The following is a 19,350-nucleotide window of genomic DNA, read 5'->3' as shown; positions in this document are numbered from 1 at the left end:
ACAATCTGCGGTGACATCATTATGTTTCTGATGAAGATGTTGAGAGAACTGTGAGACTGTGGTTGCGGAAACAGAGTGTCGACTTCTTCTGTGACGGCTTCAGAAAACTTGTTAGAAATGTATCCAATTGGCTGGCGATTATGTGGGAAAGTGAATATTGGTAATTAAAGATTACATTCTGAGGATTATTTCTGCATTTGATTTATCAAAATATTCCCATGCAAACCCAATTAACAAAGGTAGAGGCATTACTTTTCATACAACCCTCGTAGTATGGATGTCTGGATTGGATATTGTGATCATACCCAATTGCTTCCTTTAATCCTTTTGTTTTAAGCACATTTTGGAATAATAATAATCATTAATTGTTTTTGTAAAATGGGTGCTTGTCACATGACTGAATTTGGACCTTAACTTTTATGCATCTCTGTGTCAGTGGAAGGTATCATTGTTGGTTAATTTGATTCTGTTCTTAATGCATGTTTGCGTTTTTTCATAAATATACTTTGAACTGTAACCTATAAATTACTAAATCTGTTATATTTATTTTAAACAGCTCTGATAATGACTCCTACAAGGGAGCTGTGTATGCAGATTGGTAAAGAATGTCGCAAGTTTACCAAAGCTTTAAATCTCCGAGCTGTCTGTGTCTACGGGGGAACAGGAATATCTGAGCAGATAGCTGAACTGAAGCGTGGTGCTGAAATTATAGTGTGTACACCAGGAAGAATGATTGACCTGCTTGCAGCCAACAGTGGTAAAATATGTCTGACCTAAACTGACAAACAACTTTATTATATGATTTAGTGCCTTATTTTTCAGTATAATTGTTCAACTTTACAAAGATAGGATGAAATAAAAGCTCTTTCCTAATTTGTGTGCATTAGAACTTTCAAATCAATCCTTTCTTGTAACAAATAACTCTCGTAGCCTTATATATTGTAAGTAAACTCCATTATAGATGGAGTAACAATAGGTGTGTGCTGGTTATTTAGTGGTATGAAACATAGTTTCGTTTCAGCTGTGTTTGTTATGCTGTTCAGTTTACCGTACTTACTCGAATCTAAGCCACACTTTTTTCCGGTTTTTCTAATCCAAAAAACCGCCTGCGGCTTAGAATCGAGTGCAAAGTACTAAAAAATGTTGGTAGGTGCCACCACAACTAACTTCTGCTGTCGAATATATGTAGCACTACATAGGCATGCTTTGCAGGCACAAAGATAAATACTGGCGCCAAAACCACTGCATCAGTAAATAAATTTAAAAAAAAAAATGGAAGACGAGCTTTTTTCTCCACCCCGAATTTCGACCACTGCATTTTCATACATTATCCAACAAAGTAAATACAAATTTCGTATTGTTCATCTTCGAATATAGCAGCATTTCAGTGTACTACGAAAATCCGACTGGCAAAACTGTTTGGTATGTTTGTCAATATGGGAAACTCTACGTTCTGAGTTTTTTCCTACCTGTGAGACGAGATGGTTGCTAATAAGAACTTTTATGAATTGTGAATCACATGCAGTATTCTCTTCACCATAAGAATAATACGAATATAATCATTTTGTCATGTATTCTTTCGTATTTGCAGCTATCTCATTTAAATCCTGTCTGCCTAATAAACTTCGAAAATAGAGTGAGACAACAGCAAACGCGGAAGAATACACATATCATGTCATGTTTATATTTGTATTATTCTTATGCCTAATAGTGATGCGGTCAGAAATGAAGCACGGCAATTTATTAGATTTTTAAATCTAAGATGACTAATTTATGTGCAGAATGTAATGTACTAAAGTGCCGTCAGCAAAGATTTTCGAATGGAGAAAATTTTTCGCTAAACTCTCGTTCAGAACATCGTCTATCATACGCAGTCTATTATTTGATTCTTGTTGATCATTATCAAAGAAAGCAGCAGTGTAAGTAACAACAAATAGCAGTCTCTTGCCATTGTTTCGCTACTGAGACGATTCCTCTTTTTAAAAAAAGAAAAAAGGAAAAAAAAAAAAATTTGTAAGCGGCGGTACCGTGCACAAAAACAAACCATGCGGCGAGCGGTGACAGGTCGTAAACACTCATTATCAGAAAGCGACAAACAATGCATGACGCAATACAGTAATGTATTTTCAGCTTAGAATGACGTAAACACCTATAACAAAGGGAACGGGACTTATCAGATCAAAGAAAAATAAGCAATCAATTCAAACCAGACAAAGCACGTGAAAAAGGAAAGGTACCCGTATAAATACAGATGGAGCGCCTAACGCATAGCAATGGCTACCTGGTATAGCTTAACTGCTAAGCTTACGACTCAAACCAAACTACTGTAGCTGTATCGTCATTCATTCGACCTAAATTGTCTCTCATATTATAATGGGCAACTTTGTTTCAATTTGGAGGTGCGGCCTAAAACTTCTCTCCCCTTGAATTTCGAGTCTCAAATTTCGGGTGCGGCTTAGATTCGGGAAAAATTTTTTTCCTTGATTTCGAGTCACATTTTTCAGGTGCGGCTTAGATTTGAGTACGGCTTAGATTCGAGTAAATACGGTACTGTGTAATTAATTCGAGAGTCCTCGGCATATTACAGGTGTTCCATATAGTCAAAATTTGCAAAACCCCACCAAATCATTCATTCAAACAACAAAATCATTCACTAGCATGTCTACATAATCGTAGTCGCCTTTATCCTCGTTGTCATCATTGTCATCATCATCATCATCGTCATCACCACCACCACTACCACCACCACCACCACCACCAACACCAACATCACCTTGTACAGTCATGTTACTGGAAGGATCAGCATGGAGCACAAGCCTCTCCATCTTCTCCTGTCTCCCCACCACCTCTCTGACCCTATTTTGGCCCAGTTTTCTTGTGTGTCTGAATGCATTCTTCCACTCCTTTTAGCCACCTGTACCTTGACCTTTCCATTGGTTTCTTGTCCTCCATCTTCATCTTGTGCTTCTTCCTCAGCATCATCATCTCATCCATTCTCTTCACATGTCCATAAATTTTAAGCTTTTTTCCTCTCTTGTGTGTGTTCCTCAAACGTTATCTTCCTAACTCTTTTATTTCTCACTTCTTTCCATTTTTGCATCTGTTTGTCTCCTCAAAAAAAAAAACTTCATTTCTCTTGTTGACACCTTACATTTTTCCCCCATCTTCATGGCCAGGTTTCTGCACTGTACAGCAAGAGTTGACATATAATATGTTTGGCATTTTTGTATCTACAACAATCTTCAAGGTTCAGCCCAGTTATGTCTTCGTCGAGCCAGGCAAAACTGCTATCTATGTGAACAACTGACATATAAAAACCACCTGTAACTGGTGCCTGAGGATCGGTCCTATTGCCCTGAAATCAGTTACATTTTAAGCAGAATAATATAATAAAAAATACAGCTGAAAGGGAAATTTGTTTCATCCTGTGAAGGAAAAAAAGAAAAAGAAATTATTCAGAAAGGTCAATTCTGATTCTCAGAAATGTGTGTGTGTGTGTGTGTGTGTGTGTGTGTGTGTGTGTGTGTGTGTGTGTGTGTGTGTGCAAACTAGATATTTGTGTAAGCAACTAAAAGATTGTGTAAATAGATGTTAGTAGCTCTTGCATGCAACTACAGCATTGTCACAGTAGCTACCAGCTGCCTGTCACTTAAGATTTAGTCAACAGTGCACAGGCTGTTCCTGCAGACAGGAGTTAGCATCCAGTTTTTAAATGACCTTTGAGTGCGTCCACTGGTGTGCACTACTCATACATGGCAAATGTTGTGAAATATTTACAATGGTGGACAGTTTACTTGTGATTTTGAGAGTTCTGATTAGATAATTTGGTTATAAAGTGTGAAATATTGGTTAACAAATAAATTTGATCTGACTATAGTGTGAAGGTAATGGACAGCGATATCTAAGCAGACAGAAGCAGCAAAGAAAGGGGATGGGACTGTGGCAACAGAAAGGTTGCACTGGCATAGGCAGAGGAAGTTTCATCTGGCACATGATGAAGTGGTGGTAAGGGTTTTTTTTTTTGGGGGGGGGGGGGGGAGGGTGGAGACAAGTAAGGGTAATTAAAGAGGGAGACCATGGACAACACAGTGTGGATATAGATGAATGGATAGCTGGATCGAACTAGAGTGAAGGGGGAGGGATGGGAACAGGTAGGCGTGGGTGTTAGCCAGAGGCTAGGTAATATTGAGACCAGGAGGGTGGATAGAAAGGTATGTTCTTTGGACAGTTCCCATCTGTGCAGTCAGAAAATCTGCTACAGGAGGGAAATAATTTGATGTTGAGTATATTGTCCTCAGCAGTATGCTCGAGAATCCCATCAGAAGAGGACCACCTGTGAAAACATGCTTCTCATATGTCAACTTTGCTGTGACTTCTGCATCGTTTTCATATTGGCATGACCACCAACCAGCTCAGCATCAGATGAATTCTCACAACCATATTGTGCACTAGTCAAAACCCCTGCATTTTACGATCTGACAAAGTTCCATTCTTGCTACTACACATTGCCCTGTGAAGGACATGCCCATGCAGACTTGTGAGGTCAAATTCAGCATGGCAATTGTAAAATCACCCAGTATCACAATAGCATCTCCGTCTCCTTCTCCTCCAGCTGTGCAACAAGCCACCAAATCCTTGCCTCTGGCTGCGAAATCACCTACTACACAACTGGCAGGCCGGAAAGGACAGAAATACTCCTGTGAAGAGGTTTTCAGAAATTACTGCAACCAGTCGCCTTTTATGTAGATGTATTTTATTTAACCATGACCGGTTTCGAGCTGCCTAGCAACTCATCATCAGATGGTATATACATTTAGTGCTTTTTTGTAACCATTGTGTGGGTGGTTGAGTATCTGTGGCTAGACAGAAACGAGAACAAATAATCGCTACATGTGGTACAGTAACACGAAATATTTACAGCATAATTTATGTTTAACGTATAAGAACAAATAATCACTACATGTGGTACAGTTACATGAATATTTACAGTTTAATTTACATTTTGAGGTGTTACTTACAGATAAATCTTTCTGCAGGTATATATATATCTCTTTTAGGACGTATTTTTGAAACCATTGTGTCTTGTTTTTCACAACTTTCACAAGTTAAAACTTTCACTAGATGTATATTACTTTTATGAGGCACTGTTGGAAACATATATCTTGTTTTTCGTAAACATCGCTGAACACACTTAGCCACAGATACGAATACAGGATTTACACATTATAAACAAGCCATGTAAAAAATCTAGTTTTTTATATACCTGTTAAAATTGCACAGTTAATTTATAAATAAACATTTTACTAGTTTAAGCTAATTTACATTTATTTTCTATGTAATAAAGACAAATCTCTTGTCAGTGTGTGTGATGACTAATAATGCCTCTGGTCAACTTGAAATCTTTGATACTGTAGTTATATTGCAATCTTTGGCTTGTTTATAATGTGTAAATCCTGTATTCGTATCTGTGGCTAAGTGTGTTCAGCGATGTTTACGAAAAACAAGATATATGTTTCCAACAGTGCCTCATAAAAGTAATATACATCTAGTGAAAGTTTTAACTTGTGAAAGTTGTGAAAAACAAGACACAATGGTTTCAAAAATACGTCCTAAAAGAGATATATATATACCTGCAGAAAGATTTATCTGTAAGTAACACCTCAAAACGTAAATTAAACTGTAAATATTTCATGTAACTGTACCACATGTAGTGATTATTTGTTCTTATACGTTAAACATAAATTATGCTGTAAATATTTCGTGTTACTGTACCACATGTAGCGATTATTTGTTCTCGTTTCTGTCTAGCCACAGATACTCAACCACCCACACAATGGTTACAAAAAAGCACTAAATGTATATACCATCTGATGATGAGTTGCTAGGCAGCTCGAAACCGGTCATGGTTAAATAAAATACATCTACATAAAAGGCGACTGGTTGCAGTAATTTCTGAAAACCTTTTCACACCACAGTCGCAGTGTTCCACATCCACAATGGATAAAAGTCTTACTCCTGTGAAGAGTTCTTATGTCCTTCCAGCTGACAAACATCTGAGTCTTCACCTGTCACCTGCAAAGGCTCTAAGAAATCAAACAAAGTCAAACCATCTTCCCCTTCCCAAGTCGGAAGTCCTCTTGAATGGTGTCGCTGCGTGATACGCTCACCCAGCCGCCCTGCGTTTCGTCAGTGCGCCCCGCCTACCATTTTTCTGCCCTGAAATCCACATGCTCACCCAGTGAGAATGCTGACACCTCTGTATGTCTTGCGGAACAGGATCTTCTGGCCTCTGCACCCTGTAGCAGTGAGTCTTCAAAGGCTGGCACTAGGCAGCTGCTGAGGTGACTACCCTTCATTTGTTCCCTCCTCCCCAATCCCCTTCTCCCGCTCTCCCCCCTCTCCCCCCCCTCTCTCCCTCTCCCTCCCCCTCTGTCTCTCCCTTGCTGTTTGTTTGTGTGTGTGTGTGTGTGTGTGTGTGTGTGTGTGTGTTTGTGTTTGTGTTTGTGTTTGTGGATGGGGGGGAGGGGACACCTATTACCTTCTCAGGGTCTCAACTACACAGTAAGTGTGATTACTATTACTCCTTACATTGTTTGTATCAAAATAAGAATTAACTTGAGATAATTGTAAAATTACAAGACTGTCTGATCAATGCTTACCTTGAGGAAGTATTATTAAAGTACTACTAATAGACACATTAAAAAATTAGTATTACTCACCTTTTGGAAATTATTATTCCTTCATCTGGCAGGAAAAGAGGGACAGGTTTTGGCAAGGGAAGGGGTAGGTCACTCAAGCAGCCAACAGGAACACAGCTGTAGTGAGCACAAAGAAAACAGTATATTTTAACCAGGGACCTGAGTACCCTGCACTCCTTCCCAAACGTATAACTCTTTCCTTCCAGAGGAAGTAAGTAACAGTTCTTGAAGCTAGGTAATAGCCTGTCACACTTTTCAATTATTCCATTGTTTGTAATGTAACATGTTATATAATTTATATCTTTTGATATGTCTTTTTTTCTCTTCAGTGTTTCCTCTCTTTAATATTTAGATGCCTAATGTTTGCATTTCTTCTTCGCAGGAAGAGTAACCAACCTAAGACGTGTAACATATGTTGTTCTGGATGAAGCCGATAGAATGTTCGACATGGGGTTTGAACCTCAGGTACTTATTATTTATGGTGTTAAATACAAGAGTATTAAATCAAAAGGAGATTAAGAATCTGGAATATCTATAAATTTCGTGTAGCCTAATTCAGGAATGCATTTAGACTGCATTTTAAAACAGTTTATTTCTTTGTTACAATAAATAAGCTTTTGCAGTTCCCATCATCTTTTCAGTTTCAAAGTTTTGGTGACACAGGAGCAGCAACTTTTTTAATATTTTGTGAAATGTTTGCTAAGAAATTTGTTGCAGTATTTATGTACTGCAACTGTGACAGATTTGTTACTAAGCATTTCATGAAATATTTTGCAGTGTAAATTGATAGTGAAAAACGCTTGAGTTATTACTTCCATATTATTTGCATGATCTGACTGGATGAAGAGAGATAGTTTCCATTATTGGTTTACCTGTTTGTATGATGCTGTGTCAGTATTGTAGATGAATTTACCGGCTATTGCTTGTTACTGTAAACAAAACTGAACTAAAAGTGTCATCAACCGGAAGGTTGGTTTGAACGCCAATTTGCTTTACTAGTCATCATTGTATTGGTGGGGGTATGCCCTTGCCTCTCCTTCATCATTGAAATGACTTACAGAGCCTCTTACAGGGTGACATATACAAATCATTGCCTGAGGTAACAGGAAAAAAAAGGATGCATTGATATCTCCTAAGTTATAATCATCATCCTCTAATCTCCTAAGTTATAATCATCATCCTCTATAAAGTTTCAGTCCCTGGCTGGATCTTTTTGGGATATAAGCCTCTCCATCCTTCCCTTCCTTCCACCATGTTTCTCTCTCCAGTTTTCTGTCTTCTCCTCTCATTGTCACACATTCCTTCTATCCAGCGATCCATTCGTCTGTCGATATCCCTCTAGGTCTCGTGCCTCCTACCATCAGTTCGTGAGCCTGTCTCAGTGTCTTTCTAGTTCCCATTCTTTTAACATGCTCATACCATCATAACCTTGTCTTTTCTATGCTCTCTTACGAAGACTTGTCTTTTACAATTTCTCTCAACGTCACCTTCCTTACTCTTCTTTCTTTGAAATTTTGTCCCACAAGCCTGTATTCTGCCCTGCCTTTTCGTTATTACACACATTTCTGAAGCATGTGTGGGTATTGTAGCATAATGTGCTTGCTTTTGGGTGGTACATCCTTCCTCCAAACCTAGCTTCTTACACGCTGCAGGGTTCCGTGCACTTGCCTTTCCTTCCCCTTTCAGTAATCTCTTTATCATTCCTGCCATTGTCTTCATTATACCCCCTAGTACTTGCTCTCTAATTATATCAATCACCACTCACATCTTATCCCTTCACACTTGTTTGCATAAATTTCAATCCATACTGTTCCACTGCGTCCCCCCATATATTTAGCCTTTCTTATACCTTGTCCCTTTCCATTTCCTCACACCATTAAATCATCTATCTGGGAATAGTGCACTCCATTGCTTCAGCCCATTTTTATGTTCTAACCAGTCTGCCTTTCCTTCTCCTACTTTTACACAGCTCGCACTTCCTTCTTACACTCCCTTTATTCTTTTCATAGTCAGCCTTTTAATTCTTCTTTTTTGAAAGGTTTCCCAGATCATGCTTTTTTCACAGTATTGTGTGCTTTCCACACACACACACACACACACACACACACACACACACACACACACACGCGCACGCGCAGAAGCAGATGCAGAAAAGCAAGTCATCAACATGACCACAGTGTCCGGGTAGGGAGGACGATAAAAAGCTGCTTGTGGGAATGTACATAGACGAGGTGGAGAGGGGGTAGGGCAGCTAGGTGCAGTTGATAGCTTTGACAGAGAGCAGGGGAGGGGGGGGGGGATAGCAGAAAAGGAGAGAAGTGGGTGCATATTGGAATAGAGGCTGTGTAGTGCTGGAATGGGAACAGGGAAGGGCCTAGATAGGTAAAGCCGTCGACACACGGACCGTGCATCCAAACGTTGAGTGTTGAGCATGCCGAGTTTCTGACGTCATGTCGTGGAGTAGCACGCTCGGGAGTCTTTCCGAACGTGCAGAGCAATATCTGGCATGTCAGATATTCTGAGCGTGCATCTGAGCGTTGACCAATGAGATGGCACAACGCCACCTACGTCACAAGCGCGCCGTCTCCCTTCAGTACAGAGTTGTGAGGCACCATATTTTCATTCATTTCAAGCCTATATGTATATATGCCGTTTCTGAGAACCAGCAAATTGAGAATCACTGGAAAATCCGTTGTTAACTGTGTAATTCGTTCCAATAAAATAATGAGAAACATTATATACGTGACAAAAGAATTATTGTAACTTGCGTATTATGAGAAGAGGCTGTTTGAAGGCAGCGACACACTGAAGATCCTCCCAAAACGCATTGTTCTTGGTACAGTTTGTTATAATTAAATTTCAATTAGTAACATATCTACGTTAAAGGTTTTCAGCAAGGGGTAACATAATATGAGTAGATGCAATAGGTGTATTGTTGGTTTAGCGTAATGAATAGTGTCGCTGTCATATGGTGCATTGTTTGTGGGGGCGGTGGTTCATGTCTTGACACTCCCAAATTTTTTTTTCCTAACATTCGCATTTTTTTTAGGTTCTGATACTTTATTGTTAGTGTAATATAAGTATATTCTACAATATCTGATGTTATGTAAATATAAGTTCACCTTTTTTTGAGTGGTGACTGATTGTCTTAATCCACAGGACAGCTTGTGCTACTTGCATAAAGATAATTTGCTCTTTTTCTTTTACGCTTCGTAATCCACATGTTGCAAAGATTCTGCAACTGGGTAGGAACAGTGATCAAGTATGACTGACCTTGGGGTTTTACTAAAATGTGGGAATGATGAAATAATGTTTATCTTATGCACAGAAGTATTCCAATTTGTAACGCACTGTTTGTAATGGTACTTTTATAAGCCTGTGTCCTTATTGATTGGACATGGTACTTTCCTTTTCGAGGATGATTGAGGAAATGTACATATAATAGAGCTAATGTGGGAATTTTACGCGCGCCCGTTGAGTTGTTTGTTGTTGTGGTCTTCAGTCCTGAGACTGGTTTGTTGCAGCTCTCCATGCTACGCTATCCTGTGCAAGCTTCTTCATCTACCAGTACTTACTGCAACCTACATCCTTCTGAATCTGCTTAGTGTATTCATCTCTTGGTCTCCCTCTACGATTTTTCCCTCCACGCTGCCCTCCAATGCTAAATTTATGATCACTTGATGCCTCAGAACATGCCCTACCAACCGGTCCCTTCTTCTTGTCAAGTTGTGCCAAAAACTCCTCTTCTCCCCAATTCTATTCAGTACCTCCTCATTAGTTATGTGATCTACCCATCTAATCTTCAGCATTCTTCTGTAGCACCACATTTCAAAAGCTTCTATTCTCTTCTTATCCAAACTATTTATCGTCCATGTTTCACTTCCATACGTGGCTACACTCCATACAAATACTTTCAGAAACAACTTCCTGACACTTAAATCTATACTCGATGTTAACAAATTTCTCTTCTTCAGAAACGCTTTCCTTGCCATTGCCAGTTTACATTTTATATCTTCTCTACTTCAACCATCATCAGTTATTTTGCTCCCCAATTGGCAAAACTCCTTTACTACTTTAAGTGTAATCTAATCTAATTCCCTCAGCATCACCCGACTTAATTCGACTACATTCCATTATCCTCATTTTGCTTTTGTTGATGTTCATCTTATACCCTCCTTTCAAAACACTGTCCATTCCATTCAACTGCTCTTCCAAGTTCTTTGCTGTCTCTGACAGAATTACAATGACATCGGCGAACCTCAAAATTTGTATTTCTTCTCCATGGATTTTAATACCTACTCCGAATTTTTCTTTTGTTTCCTTTACTGCTTGCTCAATATACAGATTGAATAGCATCGGGGAAAGGCTACAACCCTGTCTCACTCCCTTCCCAACCACTGCTTCCCTTTCATGCCCCTCGACTGTTATAACTGCCACCTGGTTTCTGTACAAATTGTAAATAGCCTTTCGCTCCCTGTATTTTACCCCTGCCACCTTTAGAATTTGAAAGAGAGTATTGCAGTCAACTTTGTCAAAAGCTTTCTCTAAGTCTACAAATGTTAGAATCGTAGGTTTGCCTTTCCTTAATCTTTCTTCTAGGATAAGTTGTAAGGTCAGCATTGCCTCACGTGTTCCAATATTTCTACGGAATCCAAACTGATCTTTACTGAGGTCGGCTTCTACCAGTTTTTCCATTCGTCTGTAAAGAATTCGTGTAAGTATTTTGCATCCGTGACTTATTAAACTGATAGTTCGGTAATTTTCACATCTGTCAACACCTGCTTTCTTTGGGATTGGAATTATTATATTCTTCTTGAAGTCTGAGGGTATTTCACCTGTCTCATACATCTTACTCTCCAGATGGTAGAGTTTTGTCAGGACTGGCTCTCCCAAGGCTGTCAGTAGTTCTAATGGAATGTTGTCTACTCCCGGGGCCTTTTTTCGACTCAGGTCTTTCAGTGCTCTGTCAAACTCCTCACGCAGTATCGTATTTCCCATTTCATCTTCATCTACATTCTCTCCCATTTCCATAATATTGTCCTCAAGTACATCACCCTTGTATAGACCCTCTACATACTCCTTCCACCTTTCTGCTTTCCCTTCTTTGCTTAGAACTGGGTTTCCATCTGAGCTCTTGATATTCATACAAGTGGTTCTCTTTTCTCCAAAGGTCTCTTTAATATTCCTGTAGGCAGTATCTATCTTACCCCTAGTGAGATAAGCCTCTACATCCTTACATTTGCCCTCTAGCCATCCCTGCTTAGCCATTTTGCACTTACTGTTGATCTCATTTTTGAGGTGTTTGTATTCCTTTTTGCCTGCTTCATTTACTGCATTTTTATATCTTCTTCTTTCATCAGTTAAATTAAGTATTTCTTCTGTTACCCAAGGATTTCTACTAGCCCTCGTCTTTTTACCTACTTGATCCTCTGCTGCCTTCACTACTTCATCCCTCAGAGCTACCCATTCTTCTTCTACTGTATTTCTTTCCCCCATTCCTGTCAATTGTTCCGTTATGGCCTCCCTGAAACTCTGTACAACCTCTGGTTTAGTCAGTTTATCCAGGTCCCATCTCCTTAAATTCCCACCTTTTTGCAGTTTCTTCAGTTTTAATCTACGGTTCATAACCAATAGATTGTGGTCAGAGTCCACATCTGCCCCTGGAAATGTCTTACAATTTAAAACCTGGTTCCTAAATCTCTGTCTTACCATTATATAATCTATCTGATACCTTCTAGTATCTCCAGGATTCTTCCATGTTTACAACCTTCTTTTATGATTCTTGAACCAAGTGTTAACTATGATTAAGTTATGCTCTGCGCAAAATTCTACCAGATGGCTTCCTCTTTCATTTCTTACCCCCAATCCATATTCACCTACTATATGTTTCCTTCTCTCCCTTTTCCTACTCTCGAATTTCAGTCACCCATGACTATTAAATTTTCGTCTCCCTTCACTACCTGAATAATTTCTTTTATCTCATCATACATTTCATCAATTTCTTCATCATCTGCAGAGCCCATTGAGTAAACTGTGTGATTTATGAGCTAGAGTGCCGCTTGAGTGCGTTGCGATCGCGTATACCACGTTGGGGCTCACATACCGTATGCACAAGTCCCATCGTTCCTGACCGTTCAGCAGAACGTTGAACTTGGCACACTCAACATTAACGTTCGCTAGCATGGTCCGTGTGCCGACGGCTAAAGGACAATGACTAACAAAGGTTGAGGTCAGGAGGGTTATAGGAACATAGGATACATTGCTGGGAGAGTTCCCACCTGCGCATTCCAGAAAAGCTGGTGTTGGTGGGAAGGATCCAGATGCCACAGGCTGTGAAGCAGTCATTGAAATGAAGAACGTCATGTTGAACACTGTGCTCAGTAACTGAGTGGTCCAGCTGTTCCTTGGCCATAGTTTGTTGGTGGCCATTCATGTGGACAGACAGCTTGTTGGTTGTCATGTCAACATAGAATGCAGCATAGGGTTGCAGCTTAGCTTGTAGATAACAGGACTGGTTACACAGGTAGCCCTGCCTTTGTTGGGATAGGTGATGCCTGTGACTGGACTGGAGTAGGTGGTGCTGGGAGGATGTATAGGACAGTTCTTGCACCTATGTCTGTTACAGGGATATGAGCTATGAGGCAAGGGGTAGGGAGCAGGGGTTGTGTAGGGATGGACAAGGATATTGCGTAGGTTCGACGGGTGGTGGAATACCAGTGTGGGAGGGCTTGGAAGGATAATGGGTTGGACATTCCTCACTTCAGGGCATGACAAAAGGTAGCCAAAACCCTGGTGGAGAATGTGATTCAGTTGCTCCAGTCCTGGGTGGTACTGAGTCGTGAGGGGACTATTCCTCTGTGGCCAGACAGTGGGTCTTTGGGAGGTGGTAGGTGACTAAGATCTGTTTTTGTACAAGGTTAGGAGGGTAATTACAGTTTCTGAAGGCCTCAGTGAAACCCTCAGAATATTTCGAGAGGAACCGCTTATCGCTACAGATGCAAAGGCCGCAAGTGTCTGGGCTTTATGGAAGGGATGTTGTGGTATAGTATGGAATGGGTGACAGCTGTCAAATTGCTGCGGTTGGTAGGTTTGGTGTGGATGGAAGTACTGATGTAGCCATCTTTGAAGTGGTGCAGTCATGCTGCTAGGTAAGCCTTGCGGTTCAAAACAGCAGTGGTGAACCCAATGTCAGCAGGTATAAGGTAAGCATCAGTTTTTAGATGTTGGATTGTGGTTCTTTCTGCAGATGTGAGGTTAGTTTGCATATTAAGGTATTTTGGGAATGATAGTGAGGCAAGCTTCAAGGTTAAGAAGTTCTGGAAAGTTAACAGGGAGTGATCTGGGGACAGTGGAGATGGATCATAGTTGGATTGAGGAGTGAACTGACAAGGGAATGGTTCAGTAAGACATGTCAAAACCTACCCTCAAATTTTTTACACAGGAAGAAGACAACAAAAGGGGTGCACTGCCAAAATTTTAGCTGCTAAGAGGCATTGCAAGTATTTTGTAAAAAATGCTAAAGTTACATATTTTTTTCCTCACAAAGAACAGCTTACAACAGCAGTTTGTACAGCCCTGCCCGCCTAATGCATGACTCGGCCAATCGCTTATGCAGTGCCGCTAGCAAATTATCCAGAGTTCACAGACACCAATTTTAAGCACCTAAAACCTTGTTTACAATGGAGGGAATGGAAGCGAACACATGCAAATGAACATTTGCAAGAAAATTCACCACCATTCGCTTGTATATGGGTAGAATTGTTTATACTAGGAGGAACGGAAGAGAACACGAGGTAGCAAACATTGCCTATGAACACTGTGTTATTAGTTTTTAGTTTTTGGATCTTAGGATACAACTCAGTCTTGTTAGAGCCACAATGCTAAACTTTGCTATTCACTGAGGATATAATTTGCATGGTGAGTGCACTGTTCCTGACTGAGTATGCAAAATAGTGCCGGGAAGGAAGGATTTAAGTGTGTCAGTCTGTATGGAAGTGTGACATGCATGGAGATCGTAAAGTTTACACAGAATTGCATCCCTATCTCTCCTTAGCACTGGTCTAAAATTTCCCTTGTATATCATCTGCCATTTTTCCATGGCTTCTCATCGCCGTTGAAGGGAAATTTATAAACAGAACACTAAATACTGACGTCAAACATCAACTCGGGAGATGACAAAGCTAGTGTTTCCACTATGAATGTAGGGTCTAATGGCCATACTGTAAATTATTTTTTTTCTAAAACAAAAATGTTCTAGTGGCAAAGCACATGCTTCGTGATCCAGAGCATGCGGGATCAAATTTCATTCCAACCACAACTTTTTCACTATGATTTTTAACTGAGCATTCACTTCTCACAGATGTTGGAGTGGTTCGGATTCCACATTAAACTGCAGGGCTCCATTTTACGATTAGGTAACTGAGGAAGGAGACCTGCAAGAGGCCTACGGGTTAAATCAGACAGATTTCTCTTTTGCTTGTGCTAGTTAACTTGTTTGCTCCAATGGAAACCTGGATTAAACTATACAAACATTTTTTTAATAACTTCATATCAACAGTTCATTTCTTGCACATGAAATTCTGATAAAAGTGGCTAACACAGGAAAAAAATCATGGCAGTGTTTGATGTCACAGATGACTTCCATCAGTGAGATCATTCCAATATTAAGTTCACGATGGAAGTTGAAAAGGATGGAAAACTTCCGTTTTTAGGTGTCTTGGTCTACAGGAGGGATGATGGGACATTAGGACATAGTGTTTATCTGACAATCGGATCCGTCATGCTCTACAGATTGGACCTTCGCAGGAATCAACAGAAGATACAAGCAAATTGATGGCCATCCTACCTTTTATAGGGAGCGTATCTTCAAAAATAAGAAGAATTTTAAAGAAATTTGATGTTAAAAGTGTGTTCCATCTGCCAGCTAAGACCAGAGCTCTGCTAGGCTCAGTGAAGGGTGATCTGGATTTGAGAAAGCCTGGGGTCTACAAGATTCCCTGCCAATATGGGAAAGCCTATGTTGGACAAATGATTTGTACGATCCAGGATTGTTGCAATGGTGGAACATTGTCTTACTGAAGGCCGTAAAATATTGTATGATAAGACACAAGTGGTTGCCCCTGCACCACAGTATTGGGGCTGTGTTGTGAAAGAAGCCATTAAAATCTGGCCTGTCTGACAATATTATAAACAGAGATAAGGGTTATCCTATAAGTAAGAGTTGGAACCCTGTTCTGTCTGACATTAAGAAACAACGGTCCTTGCTTTGCTCATCAAAAGCTGTCAATAGTGTTTGATATCAGTTTATTGTTTCCGTGAGCTTTCACCACCGGTGTGCTGTTGTGCCTTGAAACAGAGGGCAGTTACGTTTGCACACGCTTGGTGGACACACGGTCGGTGTATAAACGAGCTGCCGCTGCATGTTTGATTTCAGTTCCAACGAGTTAGTGCGGTCTGTAAAAGCATCCAGTGGCCATGTTTGATCCTCTTTTGACACTTTTCTTCACCTAAATTGTTTCACATTCAGAATGTTATACTTTTTACAGGCATACATGTGCATCCACAACCAGTATTCAGTCTATCTCTGTGACAGTCATTCTGGTCAGAATTTCACTGCTGTAAACAGCTGACTTCAGTCAGCGTTCTGTCCTTAGTATCATGTGATCATTGTTACTGTTTGAAACCAAAATGAGTTCTCGGGCCTTTCCATCGATGCTTCTATGGTCAACTAATACTGTATTAACATTTTGTTTCTCCTGTCTACCATAACAGGTACTACTCTCTTTAATTAATGAGGATGGTATTTGTTGTGACTTGGCGACAGCCAAGCCACTAGGAGGAAGCCGAAAGGCACACGTTTAAGCTCACGCAGGCTAGCGTGAGGTCTGGAACAGGTAAAGTAATTAGACTAGCAAGAAAAGTACGTAGCTGCCGGAATACTTAACTTTAATTCATAATTGGTGAACATCGGTCTGACGGTATGTGCGTCACAAGATAACTAGCAAATGATAATGGCATCTTGCTAGGTCGTAGCAGATGACGTAGGTGAAGGCTATGCTAACTATCGTCTCGGCAAATGAGAGCGTAATTTGTCAGTGAACCATCGCTAGCAAAGTCGGCTGTACAACTGGGGCGAGTGCTAGGAAGTCTCTCTAGACCTGCCGTGTGGCGGCGCTCGGTCTGCAATCACTGATAGTGACGACACGCGGGTCCGACGTATACTAACGGACCGCAGCCGATTTAAAGGCTACCACCTAGCAAGTGTGGTGTCTGGCGGTGACACCACATTCCTCCTCCGCAAATCGGCGTACGGTTGTGTTATAAGGCTTCTGCCCGCCGTGGGGAGGACCCCATGTTGACGTATGCGACGAGGTGGGGAGCCTAACAACAGGCGAGGCTGTGCCACCCGCACCCTGCCATTCGGTCCGAGGGGAGCTAGGAAACGCCTGAAAACCTAGTCCAGGGTGCATGCCAACATGCGGTGTATGCGCCCGTAGAGAGACAGGAGGGGCCGAAGGGTCGACCTCCATCGGGTTGGGGCACCCGACGGGCGAAGACGCCATGTGGTCCGGAGCGGGCAAAACTGCCAAGTCGGAGGACAGCTGGTCACGGGAAGCGATCGACGGCGCATGACCCAGGGAGGCACCCGGCGGTTGCAGTGACGCGTCCACTGCGGGCGTCCCCGGCGGGAGAACAGGTGGCGGTGCGTCGCCATGGGGCAAAATGGAAGGCAGCGTCGGTAACACCCGGGGATGACGCGAGCCAGTAGATGGGTCCCCAGGGCGCTGACCGGACGGCACCGTCGCTGAAAGCAGACGGGGAGCGGCAGAACCCATGCAACGACAGAGGTGCAGCTGATTGAGATGCCGACGCACCTCACCAGAGGCCCCCAAAACAAGATACATAGCGCGGCCGAGGCAGCGAAGAATGCGCCCTGCGAGCCAACGCCGTGAACCACGATAGTTGCGATAGTATACAACGTCGCCTGGGGCAAAAGCAGGTGTCTGCCGCTGCACAGTAACCTGATGCGGCGGATGTAGCAAAGACATCAAGGTGCGATGAGGGCGACCGTGGAGCAACTCAGCCGGCGAGCGACCATCTCGGGGCTGAGAGCGATACCAGGACAAAAAGAGCAATAACGCGTCCTCCCGAGAATGTGACTCTTGCAACTTCAACATCTGGGACTTGAAAGTCCTGACCAATCGTTCAGCGGCACCGTTTGACTGTGGCGAAAACGGCGCAGACGTCAGATGTTGAATACCATTGGCCTTGCAGAATGACTGAAATTCTGTGGACATGAATTGTGGGCCATTGTTGGAAACAATAGTCTGTGGAAGACCTTCAATGCAAAAGATAGCGGATAAAGCTTGGATGGTGGCAGATGACATCGTGGAAGACATCCGGACAACAAAAGGAAAATTACTGAATGAATCTACCACAACCAACCATCGAGCATTCCAGAATGGACCAGCAAAATCGATGTGTAAGCATTGCCAAGGGGTAGTGGCTTTCGGCCATGCAAAGAATGTCCGCGGCGGCGCAGATTGTTGTTCGGCACACGCCATGCAAGAAGAGCACATATTCGTAATCGCAGCATCGATTCCGAACCAAGTACAGTGCTGACGAGCAAGTTGTTTCGTTCGCACTATACCCCAGTGTCCTTGGTGGAGAAGCCGTAAGACAGAGGACTGTAACGAACGTGGGACCACGACCCTGGACTGATCATTATCAGAACGCAACAGCAAAACACCATGTCGAACAAAGTCTCTCCTTGTGAGCAAAAAATCGACGAACCAACGGATCCTCGATCCGTGACTTTGACAAGGGCCATTGCGTAGCAACAAAGCGCAGAACGGTAGCAAGGACAGGGTCGGCAGCTGTGGCCGTAACTACACGACGAAAATCGATCAGAAACGATTCGACCACGTCATTGGTTTCCACATCAATGAACATGCAAGCAAGTTCGGAGGAATCGAATGCACTATCCGCAGCAACAGGCAAATGGGACAACGCATCGGCATTTCCGTGCTTAGCAGTGGACCGATACAAGATATCTTAGCAGTACTGCGAGAGGAAAATATACCAGCAAATGAATTTCTGCGCTGTACGTGGAGGTACAGGCTTGTTCGGATGAAAAAGCGATGTCAAAGGTTTGTGGTCTGTGATGATGGTAAAGTGACGACCATACAAGAAATCATGAAACTTAGTAACACCAAATACGAGAGCCAAAGCTTCTTTCTCGATCTGTGAATAATTTCTTTGCGCAGACGAGAGCAATTTGGACGCAAAGGCAATAGGGCGATCGTGCGAACCATCTTTGTGCGCAAGCACAGCACCGATCCCGAAATCCGATGCATCCACCATCAACAAAAGGGGCTTCCGGGGATCGAATGGCGTAAGGCAAGTATTGGAAAGCAACGCCGATTTCAACTGGCGAAAGGCGCATTCGCATTCCGTCGTCCAGACGAACGGAACACCTTTACGGCGTAAGCGATGAAGCGGAGCTGAAATGGAAGAGGCGTGGCGCTCATAGCGATGATAATAATTTATTTTTCCCAGCACACTCTGTAGCTGCTTCAAATTCTGCGGCGAAGGCAAGTCTTGTATGGCACGGAGGTGCTCGGGACTGGGATGTATGCCTTGGGCATTGAGT

At 42.0% G+C, this 19,350-nt stretch overlaps 1 protein-coding gene across 1 annotated transcript in view; it reads left to right on the top strand.

Annotated features, from left to right (window-relative positions):
* Window positions 1–19,350, top strand: part of LOC126456887 (probable ATP-dependent RNA helicase DDX46) — a 169,110-nt gene that overhangs the window by 107,340 nt on the left and 42,420 nt on the right. The window contains exons 11-12 of the mRNA XM_050092717.1: window positions 557–757; window positions 7,081–7,163. Coding sequence (XP_049948674.1) covers window positions 557–757; window positions 7,081–7,163 — 284 coding nt within the window. The remainder of the gene's footprint in view (window positions 1–556; window positions 758–7,080; window positions 7,164–19,350) is intronic.

The sequence above is a fragment of the Schistocerca serialis genome, chromosome 2, assembly GCF_023864345.2.
Source record: "Schistocerca serialis cubense isolate TAMUIC-IGC-003099 chromosome 2, iqSchSeri2.2, whole genome shotgun sequence".
Lineage (NCBI taxonomy): Eukaryota > Metazoa > Arthropoda > Insecta > Orthoptera > Acrididae > Schistocerca > Schistocerca serialis.
Note: the sequence above shows the minus strand (reverse complement) of the source record. Positions and strands in the feature narration are given on the sequence as shown.